The 21,997-nt window shown below is 46.2% G+C and overlaps 1 protein-coding gene across 2 annotated transcripts; it reads right to left on the minus strand.

Annotated features, from left to right (window-relative positions):
• Positions 1–391: 391 nt before the first annotated feature.
• On the minus strand, positions 392–2,815 carry LOC114426530 (probable 2-ketogluconate reductase). Of its 2 annotated transcripts, none has more exons than XM_028394006.1 (7): positions 2,720–2,815; positions 2,193–2,590; positions 1,585–1,756; positions 1,337–1,515; positions 1,171–1,267; positions 898–1,093; positions 392–422 (listed from the first exon to the last, which is right to left on the minus strand). In XM_028394006.1, exons 2-6 carry the CDS (start codon positions 2,569–2,571, stop codon positions 937–939), a joined length of 984 nt encoding a protein of 327 aa, XP_028249807.1. In that variant the 5' UTR covers positions 2,572–2,590; positions 2,720–2,815; the 3' UTR covers positions 392–422; positions 898–936. The 2 variants fall into 2 exon arrangements, with proteins under 2 accessions (XP_028249807.1, XP_028249808.1); XM_028394007.1 differs by lacking the exon at positions 2,720–2,815 and adding an exon at positions 2,672–2,705.
• Positions 2,816–21,997: the final 19,182 nt, after the last annotated feature.

A 21,997-nucleotide genomic window follows, 5' to 3' on the forward strand; every position in this document is an offset into this window, starting at 1 on the left:
CAAACTGTGCTTCTGTTAATGAAAATCTTTTGTTTGTGATTTTTGTGACGGATTTCATAAAAAATCCAAACCACATTTTATTTTCCCTGCACACATCTCTTTTATACTTCTGTCCAGTGAAATGTGTGCGTGTGTGTTTGTGTGTCATAATGAAAACAAGTTGGAATCATATTCTCTTCATGTTGATGAAATCTGTGCAGCATCCCTAAAATATTTGCACGGAATAAAAGCGTCATTTCAGGGACTGAGGGTCTGTCAGTTCCGTTTTGTTTTATTAGGCAGGAAGAATTATTTTTTAAGGAGTGTAAACTGTGCTCTGAGTGTGGAATATATTACATGGTGCATGTCCTGCTCCTCTGAAGGTCTTCATCACAGCGTCGCGGCTCAGTAACTACATGACCCGATCTCTCTGAAGACCCCTGCTGTGTGAGTGGTGGAAAATAAACACCTTGAAATGTCACATTTATTCTTCATAACAATCAGCTGTGCATCCCCTCCCACAGCACTCGGGGGTTAATCACACATAAACAACACAGACATGAAACTCAGCAGGAGGAGGAGGAGTCTGAGCTTTTAACATTAACCGGTTTAACACACAGCCATTGTGCAGACATCATCTCATTATGAAGATGAGTCGGTAACATCTTCATCTGTTTACAAACGTCTCAGCTGAATAAATCATGTTGTTTATCCTTTCTGTTTATACAGGTACAGTGTGTCTTGTTGTATCCAATCATCAGTGAGCAGACTGCTGCAGCTTCTCATGGACAGACAGACATGTGGAGGCTGAAATAAACCATGAGCATGTATGATCATATGAAACGATCAGTGAGCTCATTACTCGTCTGTATTATTGTGTCTTCCACCATCCTGTGTTGTTACTGTATGAATTCTGACCTTTTATTTGTATGTCTGCAGACGGATCAGAGCTGGCGGTCACTGTGGTTTGACCTCATCAGGAACAGGTGAGCCTCTCACTGCAGCCAGAGCGTTGTCCACCATCCTCTGCACGATCCTGCGGGCTGTGCTGTAGGTATTGATCCCGATGTGTGGGGTGATCAGCACGTTGGGCAGGCGGAGCAGTGGATGATCCCTGCACGAGGAGGAGAAGAAGCAGCGGTAGTAGAAGATCACTCTGAACATGTGATCAGTCCGTGTGTGTGTTCAGACCTGGGTAGAGGTTCAGGATGAGTCACATCTAACGCCGCCGCACAAATGGTCTCCGCCCGGAGAGCTCTGACTAAGGCGTCCTGATCAACGACCTGACCTGAAACAGGAAAAGACTAATTAACTTGATAACGCTGATCAATAACGGCTGCAGCCACACTGTTCCCACCTCTGCTGATATTGACCAGCGTCGCTGTGGGCTTCATGAGGGACAGCTCTCTGGGGCCGATGAGGCCCACCGTCTCGGGGGTCAGCTTGACTGCGATGATGATGAAGTCTGAGGTCCTCAGCAGGTCATCCAGACTCTGACAGAAAGTCGCTCCAACCGCATGCTCGTCCGTGGCACACCTGCAACAGAAACAGGCAATGAAGTAACACACACAGACACTGATTAAACGGGTGGTGGTCCTGCCTCACCTCCTGGTCCTGTTGTGATAGAGGATCTTCATTTCAAAGCCTCTGCTTCTTTGGGCTATTTTGTAGCCGATGTCTCCCATCCCAATGATCCCCAGAGTCGACCCGGTCACTTCAACTCCCATCAGGCTTTGAGGTATGTGGTCAGTCTTTGGGTCTGTGGCTATCTGATGACCTATGAGGTAAAAACAATGAGGTGAGCAGTTTTTAATGTGACGAGGGTCAGAGCGACTTTTTGGACTTTTTGTTTTTGTCATTGTTTCATTTTTCAGTCATGACTTTAATCCCCTTCAGGATGTCAAAGGGACAGTTCTCCTTCAAATCAAACATTCATTCTTCTGTTTATCCACGTAGATGTTTAGGAACACTGGACTCTGTACCCTCACCAGGCCCATCGGAGGGGGGTGGGAGTTCACCCAACCATGACCACGAGATGTGGACAAAGACCTAGAAGAGTCTTCACCAAGTCTGTCAGCTGATCTGAGCTCAGTAGAGCAGCTGTTCACTGACTGATGTCTGCAACAATTAAACATTCACTGCAACAATCACACTGTGTTCTGTTTGAGATCCAGGAGCCGCAGTGTTTCAGTCTGGTTAATCTTTAGTCTCACCCTGCAGGATCTTGCGAGCTGAAGCCAGGAGCAGACCCATGGCGATGTCAGCGGTGGAGTCACTGACCACGCCGGGCGTGTTGGCCACTTTCACGCCCAGGCTGTTGATGAACGGCACATCCAAATGGTCGACGCCCACCCCTCCGCTGGCAAACACTTTGAGAGAGGGAAGCAGCCTGAGCAGCGACGGCTCAGCGGCGGGGTGGTACTTCCAGCTCAGCACAGCCTGGATCCTGGAGCCGTGGAGCTCCGGGTTCTGCAGGAAGTCTTTGTAGCAGACGACCTGGAAGTGCCGCTTCACAATGTCAGCCAGCTCTTCAAGGTAACCGAGGTCACCGCCAACCTCTGAGATCAGCGCCCATGGCTTCTCCTCCTCCATCACCAGCTGTCAAAACACACTGAAATACACAATAAAAAGCAACTTATTGCAAATAGTCTGAAACATTCAAGCATACTTTGTCTGCACTTAACGGTTTCACCTTTAATGAAGACCAAACAACCGATTTACTGCACGGAGGAGGACTCACCTGTTCAGACCCTGTTGCTCTGACCGCTCATGCAGAGTTCGGAGGATTCAGTTAAACCTTTGAGCAAAGTGTGTGTGTGTGTGTGTGTGTCGGTGTGCCTGGATGCAGTTACAGATTAAGTGAAGTCTGCAGAGCAGAGAGGCTGCAGTGGGATGGGGGCAGTTTATGATTCACTAATAATGTATGACAGGCATTGAGAGCCATTTTCTGTAACCTTTCCGACCTCCCACACACACTCTTATTGTCAGTTATAAATAATAAAAGATAATAGAAGCTCAGTACTGTACGCTGACTTTAAAAGCATGAAAAGGTAAAGTTAGCCTGACGATGGTACTGTTTTAAAATAGCCATCAAATAAAAGTTATTGAAACTACACTGACAGGAAACTGTGTGTGTGTGTGTGTCTGTGTTTGTGTGTGTTTGTGTGTGTGTGTGGTTGAACCGTTAGCATCAGTTTAAATTTTAACTCTCTGATGCTCTCTGGTTAACGGACATCTCTTCCTCAGTGGTGCAGCCTCACTGCACAGGCTTTCACCTGGTGGACAGAAGCTGTAACTGCAGCTAAAACACATTTCAGCAGAGATATTGAAGGCGAGGACAGAACAGGAAATGCATTTAAATCCTACAAAATAAAATGCTAAACAAAATCCCTTATTCTGTAATTTAAAAAAAATTGATCAAATCTTCCCACAACCCGTTTGAACAGACCTGAGTCTGTTTTTCAGTTACACTGAACACTGAGCAGACTCACATGTGAATCACTACTGTTGCTTGATTCAATACCACCTTCCATTAAACTGTGAAATAGACAAAGCCGAACATGACACCACACACGGATGTGTCGATCCTAATCCAGTCATAATCTCAAATCAGAGCACACACACACACACAGTCTGTCTGCAGACACGTACAGCTAAAACAAAGTGTCACATGTGGGGCAATATGTTCCGTCAGCATAAACAGACCCATGTGTCACACGTGTGGTGTTTAGCGGACTACATGTGTCGTTTTGTTTGTGAGGACATGTTGAAAGACAAAGACTGACCTCTGTGGTGATGACACCTGATGCTGGACAGCTGGTTAATCCATTAAAGACAACAGATCTGCATGTGAGGCTGATTTAAGTGGAGAAATGTCAGCTTTATTTTGAAAGTCTTCCCGTCCCGTCCTGATGGGCCTGTGTCTCATTGTCTCTCCCTCTTTGTGTGTTTGTGTTCCCTTCCACTCAGTCCTCTGAATGTCTTGTCTCCTGGAGGATTTTCTTTCATTTTTGTATTTGTAAGCAATAAAAAAAATAACTGAGAGCAGAATGTGTGGATTTTTGTTGGTGTGGCCCAGCTGTAAGCCTCAGTGTGTGTCTGTTTCATTTCCTAAAGCAGGGCTGACGGAGCCACACAAAGCAGCTTCACTCTCTTTCCTGTCTGATAGCAGCACAACGCTCTTCAGGTTGGTCCATACTCGACCTGAAATAAAAGCATTTCTGCAGATCAATCGATACCCATTGATCACTACAGCGGATCTGCTTCAACTGGAATGAAAGCAGCACTCTGGGTAAGTTGCTGTAGTTTGTGCAGGGATGTCTCTGTATAAACAGACCCAGCGGTCGCTGCAGCTCTGCCACATTAGTTTAGCCTGGATTTCTGAGTAAAACACTTTGGAGCACTTTGATTTTTTCTCTTTTAAACCAAATTCTCTGGAGACACTGACGTCTCTGTCCTTCCTCTTTCATAGCAGGGCACTCGCTCTCAGAGTCGATTCAGGGGCCTGCTGCAGCCACACAGAGACTCCATTTAAATTCAGACGGCTGCACTTTTAAAAGGTGTTTGAGCTTTTTTTTTTTCCACACACAGCTGTGATCAGGACGTGTTTGTTCTCTTAAATAAAGATGCATTGCTGCCTGGTTTCAGTGTAATACAACTCAGTACAAACACAGAACCAAAGAGGGACAAGATGAAGGCGTGTAGTTAATTACTGTCACACTCAATAATCAACACATGTTCTACTGCACTGTTCATTATTCCCACATCTCTAACTAATAATGATGTCTTATTATTGTGCAGCCATTTGTAAACATCAACACAACGCAGCCATATAATGTTTAAAGGTGATTAAAAAGGTCCGTGTTCATGTAGCTGGCGCCCCCCTGTGGTGGTACACATGTAAAGTCGCAACTTGAGATCACAAATGATTGATCTTACAGAAACCACGCCCTCAGTAGTTATTTCCCTAGTTACTGTTGCTACGCCTGGCAAGCTATAGCATAGGCCAACATGTCAACAACGCTAGCGCTGGACCTCATATGTGCACGCAGAGCAGAAAGAGAGAGCCAACCAGCCAACCGTTCCACCCAGGGTCTACTATTATGATTCTATGATGTTTTTAGAGTTGTCCACAGATGATTAAAAGTCTTTGTTTTGATAAAACAGTCTAACTATTTAGCTGCTATTAGATTGTAACGAGAAGTTACAGACATTTAACAAAAAGTGCATCAGGAATTTTCCTACCCCACCTTTAACTCTGCTGAAGCTTCTTGATGCATCATCGACACAACATGAAAATGATGCAGTTAAGTTAAAAATACAAAAGTAAAAGTGAAATGTCTCTTCACAGCCATCAATGTTCATCCACTGGTCCAGTGTAGAGTGTGTGTGTGTGTGTGCGCTCGCTGCAGCTTAGATCTTATCTGCTCCAGACATCAGGAAGATGATGAAGATGAGAATCCCGATCCTCTCTAACCCTGCCTCGCGTCGTACAGGGACTCTGGATAATCCCTGCTGTCCCAGAATGGAGATCCAGCCACTCAAACCAACCTGCCACGTCAGGAAACAAAGTGGATTTTCCATCATTTACTGCACAGTATCATCTCTCTCTTCTTCCTCTTTAATCCAGTTTAACTAACAACACTGTGAGCAACATGAAAATGATGATTTCTACCCTGAGACATTAAACCTCAGACACCATAAATATGTTTATCAGCATTAATAAATCATCACAGTTTATCCTTCTACCTCTAACCATCAGGTTTTTCTCCTTCACATTTATACTTATGCATTTTTAAAAAATGACATAAACATGAACTTTAACACACTATTTATAAAATCATTTCAACCCGATACCGACACCAACCATGAGCATTAACCCTCATATAACACGTTTCATTTCCAGCATTAAACATGGCGCCCGGAAATGACGCAGTAGAAATTACCGCACTTCCCATGAAAATAAAAGCATTTCTAAAAGAATAAACTCTGCATGTTCACTCATGACAACATCTCCACACAGTTAGTGTTGACTCCGACTGGTTTTAGATGTTAGAAAGATTCAATATTGCTTATTAATCAGGACCGAACTGAAAACGTTACGTCCGTTAGCAACTTAGCATGCTAACCTAGTGCACTCACCGGAGTCCTCGGTCATATAAAACCAAACGAAGCGATTCCTCCGGTCGCAGCGGTCTGGAACTCTCTGACAACAACTTCAGACACGCACAGACTCAAAAACATTAAAAATCCTCCATTAACCGTCCTCAACGTCACTCCTGGTTACATCCTCGTCTAGTTAGCTTCAAGTTTAGCTGGAGCGTCTTGATCCCGGCATGCAATGCACGTAGCACGTACACGCCCTCTAGCGGCGATTTTAAGCCATGACAACTCAAAACAGTTTCAGACATTTACATAAAAGAACATTATTTACTATTAAACAAATAAACAACACACATTAGACCATACATACCTAACATACTGAATATAAAATACTTAAATACAAGTACTTTCAGAGGGGTTACATTAGGTTTAGGTGAGAAAAACCTGTCAAGAGTCTCAGCAGGAAAAACGTTGATATGTATTGTATCTGGAGGTGACCAGCTAAAAGCTGTGGGACCTTCTATGAGCAGCTGGTCGGCTGACCTAGATGTTCTAGCTGGTATCAAAATTCACATAAATATGAGCCCATTAAAGACCTTATAAACAAACAACACCATCCTACAATCAGCCCTGCACTGGACAGAGGAGGGAGGATAAACCCAGTGTGAAGTGCTTAATGTAATAACTGCAGCTGATTCAGTAACATTTGCGAGATAGTTACAGTCGTCCAATTGAGATATAATAAAAGTATGAATAACTCTGTGTGAGTCTTTGAGCTCTATCTGAGCCGGCAGTCTGAGCTGGAAGGAAGCAGGTCTGATAACAGAGCTAATTTGTCTGTCAAATGTAAAAGCGCCGTCAGAAATCACACCTGAATATCTGCTGGATGATTGGCTGTAAGAGGGCAGCCTTACACAACAATGCAGACAGGCTGAGGAGGAATACTTTATTTCTAACATATATATTCAGCCTCAGAGGTGCTGAAGTGAAGGTGATGAGATGCAGAGGAGATAAATCCAGCCTGAGATCAGCACTCACTGATCGGCTCCTCTTCAGATGCTTTAAAAAGAAAAGAGCCAAAAGAAGAATGACTGTTCAGCCATTCATGACCCCTCACCTGCAGAGCAGCCCTCCAACAAGCCTCCACTCAGCAGCTCTTTATCCTGCAGCAGAACCTACTGACTGAACCGAGGAGGATCCATCGGTCCACGGTCTGCACGCCAGCAGGCGGAACAACAGACCGCCCAAAGTCAACATGGTGGCGGAAGGCGGAGGCAACACCCAGGAGGCCGTGGTCCATGTCCTCTGGAGCCGCCATGTTGTTGTAGTTGTTGTTGTTTGTACCAGACTGTAAACATGTGTATTACATGTAGGTCTTTGAGAAGTTCCCTGCATTCATACGGCCACAGGAGGGCGCCACAAAAATACACCACAACTGTTTTTATCACCGGTGACTAGAGTACTGACGAGCTGTTTGCTCCAGAGAAAGAAGGAAATAACAAGAAACCAGCCGCTGATGAAGGCACTGAGAGCAAAGACAGAGTGAGACAAACAACCGAAGTGTGCGTCAACAACCCTGCCGTATCCTTCTGGGTCAAGTTTACAGTTAAACACACACACACTCACATGAATCACTCCGAGCTGCTTTACATCCCTGTAATTGTCTGTGTTTACTTCCTCTGATCTGTGTTTGAGTCCTCCGCAGAGCATCCTTGAACCTTCCTGTATTGATCGGCGAGGCCCGGCCGCTCCTCGCTCTTACCCAGCAGGCGCGCTGAGGCTCTTCCTGTTTTTATTATGCAGCTGGTTTGATAATGTGAGAGCAGGTCCACAAACAAGAGAGGCTGCTGTAAAATATCACTTCATGTAGAAACACTGCTCTGTGGAGACGGCTCAGTTCTATGATCATGTATAATTATGTATTCCAAAGTCATTAGCAAGTAATATTTTTGCTCTTAATTCATCTCACTCTGAAGAAAACTGGTTCCTTGTAATAAAGACAACTTTAGTTCTAATGTATTTAGTGCAGTCATTATGATGGCAGCAGGGCACATTTAATCAGACGTCCTCCGCACTCGAATAATTATTATGCAGTGAGAAATTAATCTGAGACTGCAGCCATTAGTCTGTGATGAGTGAAGATGACTTCATTTTACATTTGTTTCTGTGACATTAACCGGTGAGACAGGAGGACTACCGGACTGCGGCACGTCCAGGTACTGGTCTGCCCATCCAGCGTCGTCAGCACCCTCAGCTCTTTGATCCAACATGGCTCACTTATGTCGCCATGGAAACGAAGCTGACAGAGGAATAGTCTCCATCATTCATCAGATCTCAAATTTGAACTTAGGGACGAACTGATGTGAATGTGGAGGTCAGAGGTCGCCCCCGGAAACAGGCTTCGACTCATCTCTTCACTCACCTGCATTTAAACATGAAGGTTAAAGGTCACAGTGTCCTCAACCTGCAGAGAAGGATCGATACATCAGCAGCAGCCGGCGGGAGTTTATAGAAAAGTTGAAGACTGGAGGAACAGCTTAAGGCCTCACGGCATCCATTTTTCTGAGACATGACCAAACTTCTTGGAACAGCGGGGGGGGGGCTCAGGACGCAGCCTTGGGGTGCTCCTGCTACGACCTGCTCCTGGTTCCTGTTTGGCTCCTGGTTCCTGTTTGGCTGCAGGTGTCCGCCTTCGATTGGACCGGCGTGGCTTATCTCTGTCTTTGTAAATAATGTCTCTGGTTAAGGGGATGGGGGGTGGGGGGGTGAAGGAGGCTGCTGGTGCTTCAGCTTTTTGTCCCTCAGGGCTCCTGTAGATTTATTACATTCCTGTGGAACGGGTCTGTAGCTGCTCTTTATCAAATCATCTCCCAGGAAGTCAGTGAGTGATTCCATATAAATATATAAATACAATCATCTGACCTGAGGAACCTGATAAGACGGACGGACCTCAGAGGAGTAAACAGAAGGAGGCTGAACGCCGCCTCCCGAGTCACAGGCAGCACATTCCTCTGCTTTACATTCTGAGCGGGAAACAAAGTTTCCTTTCAGCCGAGTTTACTCCTGTGTTTTTTTTGTGAGGAAACTCTCAAAGTCGTAGCAGTTCCACATGTTGTACTGTGTACCTTTGTATGATCCCGGAAGAGCGCTATCAAAGCGCATTCCTCCATGTTGATTCTTCTCTGAACAGCTCCTGCTGCAGAGGAGGTAAAATCCCACTGGAAACTGCAGGCTTTAGTCACACTTTATTCAATTTGCCTCAAACCTTTGTAAGAGAATTAAAAGGACTCAGCTGAAGGATTCCTCTGTAGTGAGATTTGTAGGTAAAATGTGCTGTAAAGGCAAATCAAAGTTACAGGAATAATAGCGCTCACACACACAGAGACCTCGGGGATCCACGGCTCCCCGATCAGTTTGTAGCACTTTGAAGAAGACAAACTGCGTTTAGTTGGCGGGGGGGGGGGTGGGGTTAGCCTGGTATACCTCACTTTAAAGAGACAACAAACACACCAAGGCTTCATGTTATGCATTACATCCTCTGCTAGAACATGCAAGCAGAGGCGTCGCCTGGCAGCGTGTGACAGAGACAAATGAAGCAGAAGCAGAATCTGGGATTTTCTGCTCCGTCAGGATCCAGGGCGCAGACAGAAACACTCAGCTGATACACCCAGCGCCACAGACGGGGGCGCCGCCTGATCTCACCGGCGCGGGCTGACGGAGGATTGGTGGAGTTTTTCTGCAGCAGTCTGCAGAGTTTCCTCTGAGAGATGAAAAACTCAAACTGACAGCAGGTCTGCAGAGGGGACCTCCTCAGCGGCCGCAGCAGCTTCATCTAAACCCAACACGGCCCGGTGTTTCTGGACGTTTCTGACACCTTCACGCCGTCGGTGCTGGTGGAGGTGTTTGACGTGACGGCAGCAGCAGCAGCAGGGAGTTTTCTGTTTTTAATCCCAAACCGTAACCATGAGTGGAAACAAACGCTTGAAGAAGACAGCACAGACTCCACCCTCCCCATGTTGACCTCCACCCTCCCCATGATGACCTCCACAGCTGTATGCGCCTGTCATCAGATGGCATCCATGTGTTCTGTTCCATGTGTTGTTGGTTGGGGATTTAATTATCAACTTTTATTTGAGTCCATATGTTGTTTTTCTCTCTTTTCTTGATTAGGTGGGCACACATCATCATTAGGGTGGAGCGGTTCACTGAATCCACGGTTCTGAGGTCACGGTTCTGAGGTCACGGTTCTGAGGTCACGGTTCTGAGGTCACGGTTCTGAGGTCACGGTTTTCGGTTCGGTTCACATTGTTGAGGTGTTTTCTACTTTTAACACTCTGGAAACACCAGATCCAGCCTGTTTATCCAACATTCACCATATCTAAGATTCAGCTCAGTGTTTCCATCATTACATCAGGTCAGGTCCATTCATTTCTTTTTCATTTCTATATCCAGATCATAACAGAAGACATTTAAGAACCTTTCCTATAGAACAGGTCTACACCTGGTTCTTTATTAAACAAACTGAACAGCTCATGGTATTGATCTTATTTGCAGCATGTTCTGTCTGCACACAGAGGCCCGATGTGTGTACACACACAGACACACACAGACACACACACAGACACACACCATCGGACAGAGAACGACATGCTAGTTGGACAGACTGAACTCTATGACTACGCTAGGCTAAGCTAACAGTACTGATGTCCGTGTTTTTATTTTATTTTTGCCATTGAAATATGTTATTTACATCCCGCTCTGTGAGCACTGACAGGACCAGCAGCAGCTTTGAACGGTTGGACTTGAGTGCTGTGGGTCTCTGCTCTGCTGCAGCTGAACCTGCTGCCTGAAGCTACAGAGACTGAGCGGCTCTGAGTGTTTTGAGGCGGGGAGGAGCTCATGCTGCTGCCTGTCGAGGACAGTAGCTGACTGCAGGATGATTTCACGTCAGTCTCCAAACGTCACCAGAGAGTCAGTAGTAGCTTTAAATTAAAAAAGTTTGGAAAAGCCGCGAAATGTAGCGAGAGAGACGCCAAGTTGCCAACACTCGTCTCCATGCTGTGGTAAAAACGCCTCCCTGTATTACTTGATGCGCATGTCCAGAACCGAACAGAACACTCGCCCCGAACAGAACACGTGTACCGAACGGTTCAGATTTTTTTCCTGAACCGTCCCACCCCTAATCATCATGTACTTTCACTCAGGACTCCATGGCTTCCTGCCTCAGCTCCACCCATGCCCCGCCTCCTTGCCTGTATTTGGAGTTCAGGCAGATGTGTGACGCTGCATCCTTTTCCTCCTTCAGCTCTTCAGAGAAGAACAATCCACATAACTCCATCTTATAATCAGCAGCCAGCCAGCTCCACTGTCCGAGCAGCAATATCTACAATGACGGGAAGCCACACACAGTGGTCACTTTGAGCCACTCATGCTCCACCTTCCTGCCATATTTGGATGAACCAGGGTCTAGCTGCAGATAAACAGAGACCACCATGTCCAGCATCCACATCCTGCTGCTGTCAGCAGTGTGACAGTCTCCTCACAGCAAAGCTGACACTAATTTGAGAGGCGCGGTGTCATGTGCGCGGGTTCAGCAGAGCCATGGCATTAATAATAAGATGAAAAGGATTCCAGACAGAAGCTGTAGCATGTAAATCTAACGCCTCAGATATTAGATCAGCAGCGTAACCGCAGGACGGAGCACGGTGAAAGCTGCATGAAATTAAATTTCAGGGCGGCAGCACCAGTGAAAGTGACTGACTTCAGTCAGAAAAACAGCAGCGACGCTCACCCTGAACGCCTGCGTCAGGCTTTTGTTTCTGAGAGAGATCCAGCCGTCACAGATGAACTGAGATTTACTGTGAAATGTGAGACTGGAAGCTCAAATGAAACAGAATATATAACAAAAAAACACCTCAGAGGAGGAGGGGGGCTCAATATTCTGGATATTTCTGTAAAATGTACAAAAAAATCGTTAATGAGTCAAATATGGAGGAAAAAGCAGACGAGCCGGTCAGGGATGTTTGGACGTGTGGGCTCAGCTGCCTGATCACAAAACAACATCTGGTCAGTCCAGATGTTCTGCAGGAACAGTTGCTTCAGAAATTATTCAGCAGGCTCCCCTTGATGTCATTTAGTCTTCAATTAATACAATTCAGTCGCCCATCAATCTGCAGCGGCTCATAACAGCAAAACATCTCCCAGAGATGGAATTATTAAAAATCTAACCCTGAAACGCCTCATTTATAAAAACCCTTCACAGCCTCACCGAGCTCCGTCACCTGGACCACCGATACCGCTCAGCTGTCCCACCACCAGAGGGTGTGTTCCACCTACAGGGGATCGCACTCCTCTTGACCCCGGTCTACAGGTGAACCTTAACTGCATTTAATGTAACTTGATACCTCTGGCACAAGAATTTCCTTCGGGATTAATAAAGTTTTATCTTATCTTATCTTATCTTATCTTAACCTGCTCTTTACTTTTTCTTTAGTCCACATGTGCTTTGTGGGTTTGGAGAAGGCAGTTGAAGGCAGTTGACCACGTCCCCAGAGGTATGCTGTGGGGGTGCTGGTCCCAGGAGTTTGTGGCTCTGGGTCCACTGGTCCGGGCTGTTCAGGCCCTCTTAAAGCAGAGCAGAAGCTTGGTTTGCAGTACGCTGGAGTCGCTCCTGATGGAGGCTGAGTCCAGCAGGGCTGCCTTGTGTCTGACTGTTGGTCTGTATGAACAGGACGGACTTCAAGTGGAGAACTCTCAGTATGTCGGAGTCTTGCTCATGAGTGAGGGAAGAACGGAGCAGATGGGTTCAGCCTCTGCAGTGATGTGGCTCCAGTCTGCAGTGGTGGAGAGAGAGAGGAGCCAGGGCCTCAGTTTACATCTCTGTTCCTGCTCTGTGACCATCAGCTGTGGGTAGTGGTCAGAAGAACCAGGCACATACAAGCAGCTGAGGTGAGAGTCCTCCACACCGGGCCTGGACTCCTGCAGAAAGAGCTGCTGCTCCTCCACCTTTTGGTCTGTGTGTTCGTGTTGGTCAGCCGCAGTGGGTTTAGTTGTGCTGTATAAATAAATCTGGCGTTGGCTCTGAACTGTGTGATCAGCTGTGTGCCGGTGCTGTGATTATTGTCTCTGAGCTCTGTGATCAGGCTCCATCTGTGGCAAAGTGAATGGATTGGTCAGAGTGTAGGAGCACATCTGTTCATCGGGACAGAAACTCTGAAGACTTTCACTGAAGCTCTGAATGTTCCACTAAGACAAGTCAGACACTTGACCCATAAATGTGGTTCTTATGAGCACAGAATGCGCCGTGTGTCTGAACATACCCACAGACAGAGCTGCAGCTGCTGAATGGAGCCTCTGACTTTATTGACATGTAGACGTCCACATCACAGCGAGGTCCAATGTCCCGAGAGAGTCCCTGAATGCCCCCCCCATCAAGTTCTGATGTCTCCTCCTCAGATGATGAACAGAACCCTCTGCTGCAGCTTCTTATGGACACACACATGTACAGATTCATTAATTCTAATAAAAACCATGAGCATGTATGATCATATGATGGAACATCTGGAGTCCAGACTGTCCTGAAGACTACAGGCTGCAGCAGGTACAGCAGCTCTGACAGTGATGAAGATCAGAGGCTTCATATTCCAAAGCAGAGAGTGTGTGTGTGTGTGTGTGTGTGTGTGTGTGTGTGTGTGTGGTTGCATGTATCTGCAGTTATACAGTAATATGTCGACTTGTACCTACAGACAGTGTTGGGGTTACAGAGTACAGATTACATGCCCTAAAACGTAATTTGTAATGTATTCTGTTACATTACTCAGTCTGAGTAACTGAGTATTCTGAATACTTGGATTACTCACACATTGAATTGCATTTTAAGTGACTGAGTGCAGCGATCAGTCCACGTTTACTACAGAACATTCGATAAAAGCATCCAGACTGTTCCAGCTGACATCACATCAGTGTTCTTCTGTTTAGACAAACAAACAGAACGTGATGATGACAGAATAATATATATTTTTAAACAACGTAACCCAAAGTCATTTTACACACAAAAAAATAGTAGAATACGTCCATAAACCAAATTTACCACGTATAAAACCAGCTGACTGCAGAGACACGTTCCGTTTTGGACGGAGTTAGCTAGCAGCTAACAGCTAACTAGTTCACTCCTTCAAGTGACGCTAACAGTGAACCGGCATCATGACTGAGCAGCATTAAGCACGCAGCGCTTCATCCCCAGACTCAGACTCTGACCCCCATCGGTCCGGCTGCTCTGTCCTCGCTGTCCTCTGCGTCCTCTCCATCCTCTCTGTCTCCTGCAGCTTTCTGTCCACATGAACCAAACACTTTAGCTTTGATCAAAGATGTTGTATTGACGGTAAGAGCTCTCACTCCAATGACTATTCACCCTCATACACACGTATATGACCACACAATGAGACCAGCGATAAGCAGAGTCAGACATCTGCCGTCAACAAGATCTTTGTTGTAAGAAGACGAGAGTAAAAAACACTTTTAACCCACTGATTTCAACAGTGTAACTGTATTCTGATTACAATCTTTTTAGAGTGTAACTGTAACGGAATACAGTTACTCATATTTTGTACTCTAATTACACAGCGTCGGTACATGTGAACCCTGCCTACAGGTATTGACGGTCCATAAATGAATTGGACGCCCGTTGTCAGTAATAATGAAGCGATTGCTTTCACACCCACAGTGAAACAAAGCGTATCGAGTTGTGTTTATTATGTCGGCTCCATTCATTTGCTGCCAGCTTCATATTGAATCTGTTATCAGGAGGCTGGTGAGCACGTGAGAGCGGACGAGGCAGGAGGAGTCACATTTCAGCGCGAGCTGTCTGATCTCAGGAATAACCGTCCCACCTTATTCTCCGGAGCTGTTTGCAGCTGCGCCTGACTTTTATCTGCACGCCTTCTATTAGTGCTCCCTGATGCAGAACTGCAGTGGCTGCTGGATCATTTTCTCTTCTCTGACACGGAAGCTCATTGTCTGTTAACACGTTTCAGTTATAAACAAATGGTGATTTGAGCGCCGCAGTCACGTAGCGTGCTCGCTCCTTTCATTTCATTATGAGCTGGCGGTGCAGCAGGGTTAGTTAGAAATGAAAGCTTTCTGCTGTGTTTTGTTTTTCTCACCTGTTCGTGATAAGAGCTCATTTTCAGTTTTAATTCCACAGATTGGCCGTCTGGATGCTCTTTTCTGGCTCCTCGGCTGTTACTGAAAGTCTGAAGGAGCTCCAGCTCTGCTATTCAGCAGACAGATTTTCATCTGTGTCTGCTGGCCTTCAAGTTTCTGGCTTCCTGTCCATTTATAAAATCTGATGAAGGCCAAGAGGCTGAAATGACTTTCCTCCACAGGGTGGGCGGACTGAGAGATAAGGTGAGGAGGTCAGCCGTCCAGGAGGAGCTCAGAGTACAGCTGCTGCTCCACGTTCAGAATATTCATCCCTGAGGGGAAAGTCTAAAACTTAGAGCGCCCAATGTGGGGCTCGAACCCACGACCCTGAGCTAGCCGGGCTACAAAGGGCTGTTGTACCATGGACAATCGATCAATAATGCGATAATTTAGTGGACTGCAGCATTAATATTTACACCTTTACAGCTAACATCACACTGAACATGGTGTCCATTTACTTTTGGTCAGGTGGTGCTCAGAGGCTCACTGACTTCAGCCCTCAGTCTGGACTTACAGGAGCCACGAGACACAACTGATGCTGTTAGAAGACAAACATCCTGCTGCTCACACAGACACACACACACACACACAGACACACAGACACACACAGAAACACACAGACACACAGACACACACACAGACAGACACACACACACACACACACTCACACACAGACACACACATACACACATACACACACACACACAGAAAGACACACACAGACACACACAGACACACACACACACACACACACACACAGACACACACAGAAACACACAGACACACAGAGACACACACACAGACAGACACACACACACACTCACACACAGACACACACATACACACATACACACACACACAGAGAGACACACACAGACACAGACACACACAGACACACACACACACACACACACACACACAGACACACACAGACACACACATACACACACAGAAACACACTCACACACACACACAGACACACAGAAACACACAGACACACAGACACACACACAGACAGACACACACACACACACACACACACAGACACACAGAGACACACACACAGACAGACACACACACACACACAGACACACACACACACACACAGAAACACACACACACACACACAGAGACACACACAGACACACACAGACACACACAGACACACACACACACACAGACACACACAGAAACACACACACACACACACAGACACACAGAGACACACACACAGACAGACACACACACACACACAGAAACACACACAGAAACACACACACAGACACACACACACACACACAGACACACACACAGACAGACACACACAGAGACATACACAGACACACACACACAGACACACACACACAGACACAGAGAGACACTCTCACACACACACAGACACACACAGAGACATACACAGACACACACACACACACACACACAGACACACACACACTCACAGACCCACACACTCACACAGACACACACACTCACAGACCCACACACACACACACACACAGACACACACACACTCACAGACACACACAGACACACACACACACACTCACAGACCCACACACTCACACACACACAGACACAGATGCTTCAGTGCAGCATTGTTTTGGAAATGAAAACCTGCAGCAGCTCTTTTTTCTCTTCCAACATGAAAGGTCCCCCTTCAGCTGGACCACCTCCTCGGCCGGCTCCTCGCTGAGAGCAGAGCAAACACAAAATTATTAATGCTGACTGTTAGCATCACGGTGCAGAGCAGTCTGCTGCAGGACTGCAGGAAGCAGACACAGCAGAGGGACTGTTTGTCTTTAAGTGGAGCGAGGAGCGTACGTTTGTTAGGGGGCCCGGGGCAGGAAAGTGCTGCAGGCGGGGGGTCGAGCTGCACTCTGAGCAGTGTGTGTTCACACACACCGTCACACACCGCCGCAGTCGGTGATGGATGGATGTGATTAAGCATCACTTATGCATCATCTGAGCACAACGCAAGCAAACACAGGTAAAGTATACTTTAACACTGGACTCTGTGGATGGTGGCTAACACCACCCACAGGTCTCTGCAAAGCAGGAGGGATGGCCAGGAAGCTGGCAGGCACAGGCTCTAAAGCCACAGGGGGGGTTCCATGGACTGTTCTGAATGAATGTCCCACAGAGTCCACCAGGAGGGGGGCGGAAACAACCATTAGCTGCCCAGTTTATAGGTGTGAGCATGAACAACAATATAGCTTATAATTACTGTGACTCTTTTGTTAGCATGTTGCTATATGCTGCTTGCTGTAGGCATGGCGACAGCTTTCCACTGTCAGTCCATCAGTATTTGCTTCACAACAACAACACACGTCCAGTAAGCTTACACAGATATAGTTTGTGTCTTTTGTGATGATTCAGAAAATCAAGGACACAAAAGCTGTGGTTCATCCAGGCACCACTCTCTCTTATGATATTTACAGACCATTCGAGCATTTACTCAAAAATGTAAATCCAAGACTACAAAAAACAAGATGTTGATGAAGATTCTCAGTCATCCAGGTCATCATACATAGAGAAGATTGAAGCCAGGCCTTGCTCTACGTACAAAAAAACAAGGTAGCTGTTGTCGGGTACATAATTTCTGACACAGAAAATAAAATTCAAACAAATAACATGTTAAAAACTGAACAGACTGATGCTGCCGTGTGCAGCTTCATGTCCTCACCTAAAAGACCCAATAAATATGGACGAGCCTTCTGTGATGTCACTGATACCTTTCTTAAGAGCTGCAGAGGCTCCGCCACCGCCGTGCTGGCAGTGTCTGAGTCCACCTAAACTCCTGATTAATCCAAATACAAACAGAGGTGGAGCACGAGTGGAGCTGAGGTGAAAGCAGGAATCAGCCTGTTACTCAAAGCGGTCACGCCTATAATCATGTGTTTATTTCTGCTGTGAAGTTGGACATTTGAACATGAAGCACTGATGAACTGTGATTTCCTCCTAGTGAACCCTTGATGATCCATCTGGAGACTTAAACTGAAGCTCGTAGGTGTGAAAGCAGCCATATTTCTGGTGCGAGTGATTTTCAAAAAGTACATTTAAACTGTCTAAAAAACATTGTGTTTGCAAAGCAGCAACAGAGAAGCTCCAGTGGGCTAATAGCTCCCTTTGTTTTTAACACAGGCTCCCTGAAGGTCGGTAAACAGCTGCCAGAACAGCTTGGTATTGGTCAATAGTGTGAAAATCTAATCTCAACAACAACAAGTGTACCAGTTTGGAATGAAGTCATTCATGTGTGATAAATGCCGCTGAGCTGCTGCTGCAGACTGTGTGTTGAGTTCAGGGCGGCTTCGAGACCTTCACATTCTGAAACGGAGCCAACGCTAAAGTTAGAGCCTCCAAACCGAGTCAGTCTGTGACTGTGAACATTAGTATTACCTCTGCTGTGAAGCTGATAACGTGCAGGTCTCAGGCTACGTTCAGACTGCAGGCTAAAGTGACCCAAATCCGATTTTTTTGCCCATGTGACCTGTATCTATAGTGTCATGACAGTCTGAACGGCTCGAGTCCGATTTTTTTTATATCCGACCCAGGCCACTTTCAGATGTGGTCCTAAACCAGATACGTATCTGATTTTTTGCAATCCGACCTCAGTCTGAACGGCTATGCGGCATATATCCGACTTTTAGTTGTAATCATGTCGGCTATGATCGGACATTAACGTAAACAAAGCCACACAAGCGCACATTGTGTGACGTCGTGTCCTCTTCTGCGCATGCGGGTCACTTCAGGGCCGCAGTCCGAGGGGTAGCAGTCGCATATTATTTTGTAAACAACAAAAAATCGTATTTCACCAAAAAATCCGATTTGAGCATTAAGACCTGCAGTCTGAACGTAGCCTCAGTTTTAGCACCAGCCTCTGGTGGCAACACCTGGAACTGCAGTTTTGTTTGGCTTCATTTCTCAGCTGCTTGTGTTGGGATGTGACCTACACAGTGTGTGTGTGTGTGTGTGTGTGGACACTGATGGACTGCAGCATTCATTATGTGTGAGTTGCTGCACACAGCAAAGGTTAGCTGCTAATGTTAGCGTGTGGCTCAGAGCAGCAGCACCTGTTGTTCTGGTGGTTCAGTCTGTGGGATTTTAAGTAGGTCAAACACTGATAGGCAGATATGTGCCTCCACCTCAGACTGCTCTGCTGCTACCTCCAGCCTCATTCTCTCATTCAAGTTTAAGTGAACCAGAGGAGCAGAGAGGGGGGAGAGGCAGAGAGGGAAGAGCCTGCATGTCCAGCTGATGTGATGTGCAGTACAATAATGTATAAAAAGGGCTGACAGAGACGGATGCAGCAGAAAAAGAAAGGATGGATGGCGGTGGAGGAGTTTTAGGTTTGAACATGAATGGGATCAGTCAGCAGGACAAATGTCTGCTGTGTGAGGAGATGACTCGTATTCAGGGAAATTATGACTCCAAAGAGAAGGACTGCGAGATGGATGAAATCCTCCAAAACCACCAGGCACCGTCCTCTGAGCTGAGCGGCTCCAGCTCTGGAGCCAGAGCTCCTCCTAGTGGACAGGTTTGGACACACACTCAGACAACACAAACACACAGCAGTGTGTTCTGCAGATATGTTTCCCTGTTTGTTGTAACGCAGCAGATTAACGAATGCCTGAAGCCTCAGACACATCTTCAGAGGACTGACTCTTCATTATGGTGCTTCTTTACTGACATCATGTGAACAATATGAATACAGTGATGCTTCCTGACCTGAAACCTGTGTGTCCTCCAGATGTGGGGGAGGAGAGGGTCCAGATGTACCATCACTTTGTATGATAATACATGCACATTGATTATTAGAAATGTAGATTTTTCCACATGTATCTGTCCATGAGAGGCTGCAGCAGACACTTCTGCTCATCCTGTTGTAGACGATGTTCTGAGACTGAGACATTTGGAGACACAAGTGTCCAGACATTTCAGTAAATGAATTTTAATCCATTTATTTTGGTTCTAATCTTCCTGTTTCAGCCTGTTGGCCCCAAACTGCTCTGAACAGCTGACTCTGTGTTAACTGTGCTTCATCTGACATCAGTAAAAAAACAAGTCCACCAGATCTGCAAAATACCACTGAGAGGACAGAGAGATACGAGATAATGGCCTATAAAACATTACACAGAGAAAAATGAGGAAGAGATACCGAGCACAGTGTTCATACTTCAGATATTCACAGATTAATGTGAGATTTATCACATTTAGCCGATATAAACACGTATACAGTTATTTTCATCTGCTGAAGCAGGTGAACTGAAGGAAGCAGCAGCAAGAGAAAGAAGAAATAATTCAGGGTTAAAGCTCATAAACAGCTGGCTGAATAATCAGAGAGGTGCAGGAGGTAAACATGAGATCAGCTGTCACAATAAGACGAGGAAGGACAGGATGCACTAAATAAATAAACGTATGAATAAATGAAAGCAGCGGCGGCTGTGCAGGGTTTGGCACATTAGGTCATAGCACATAGTACTGCACTCTGTGTGTGTGTGTGTGTGGCAGCCAAGCTGCTCCAATATATACTTATTTAATCTAAAACTGAAGGACCTGTGTGCCACACAGCAGTCTGCAGCTTCACAGCTTCTGTTGTCATGGTTATAGACACCAGCGTCGTCTGCGTACATAATTAAACTGGCATCACCACCAACTCTACATAAATACTAAAAGGCCGTCGTCCTAAAACTGACCCCTGGGGTGTGCCAGAGGACACGTTTGTAAGCATGATGGTGTCATGTTTGCGTCTTTTCTCTTACATTGTGCTTCGTCAGCTTTTAAAGCAGAGTCTGATGACTCATCCTCGTTTGGATGGTGACGTGTCAGAGCGTTTCTACGATCGGCCTTCTCTGAAGTAATACTCCAATTATACAGAGTGATGACACTGTGTGACTCAGATAAGCTGCTGCAGGAGTCAGGCTGGAGCTGAGCCACGCTCAGACATCATTAAAGGAAGAGACTGGATCTGTAAATAGCCACAGGTCATCTTTGGTTTGGACAGGATGTATGAAGCTGGGAATAAAATCCTCTGCTCTCATCTCTGAGCGGCCTGACGATGAAGGCAAACATGGCAGCTGTGAGGACGCTCCGTCAGAGTGTGTGTGTTAGTTATGTTGTGAGGTCACCTATGATCAATTTATTGGGAACACTTAATTATAAACTTATCTCTACCTCTGACCTATGTCAGACCATGATGTCACATGATCCGTCAGTGTGCTCTGATTGGTCAGCTCCATCCTGTCTGCAGTCAGAGTGTGTGTGTAGAATCACTCAGGTGTTCAGACAGAGATCAGCTGCAGGAAGCTGCAGGTCAGAGACTCTGAGTGTTGGTCATGTGACTCCATCATGGCGTCCTGCTGGCTGCTGAGGAGGACAGGACTTTATGTTTTTACAGATTCCTGTTGGTGTGAACTTTTTATTTTTGGAGGATTTTTAATTTAGATGTGTGTAACGTGGTTTGGCTGGTGTGATAGAAGCGTGACTCTGTAAGTGTGTGTGTGTGTCTGTGTGTTTCTCGCCTCCTGTTGTTCTCTCTCAGTCCGTCCCTGCCTTTTCCTTTCCAGCATGATGCATGTAGTTATTGTCCAATTTGTCATCCAGAGATTTTCTCCCCCTGCGTCTACCATCCAGCTCACACCATCAGTATCTGCCAAGCTGGAGGTGTTACATTTCTCAGCCAAAGCATGTCCCGCAG

The sequence above is a fragment of the Parambassis ranga genome, chromosome 21 (genome assembly GCF_900634625.1).
Source record: "Parambassis ranga chromosome 21, fParRan2.1, whole genome shotgun sequence".
Taxonomy (NCBI): Eukaryota; Metazoa; Chordata; class Actinopteri; family Ambassidae; genus Parambassis; species Parambassis ranga.

What these genes read in the sequence shown, in the direction of transcription:
- LOC114426530 (XM_028394006.1), bottom strand. Translation starts at nt 2,571, where the DNA reads ATGGAGGAGGAGAAGCCATGGGCGCTGATCTCAGAGGTTGGCGGTGAC. An exon ending in TATCACAACAGGACCAGGAG is followed by an intron (nt 1,516 to 1,584) that starts GTGAGGCAGGAC and finishes TTTCTGTTGCAG; the next exon opens with GTGTGCCACGGACGAGCATG. An exon ending in GCTGGTCAATATCAGCAGAG is followed by an intron (nt 1,268 to 1,336) that starts GTGGGAACAGTG and finishes TTCCTGTTTCAG; the next exon opens with GTCAGGTCGTTGATCAGGAC.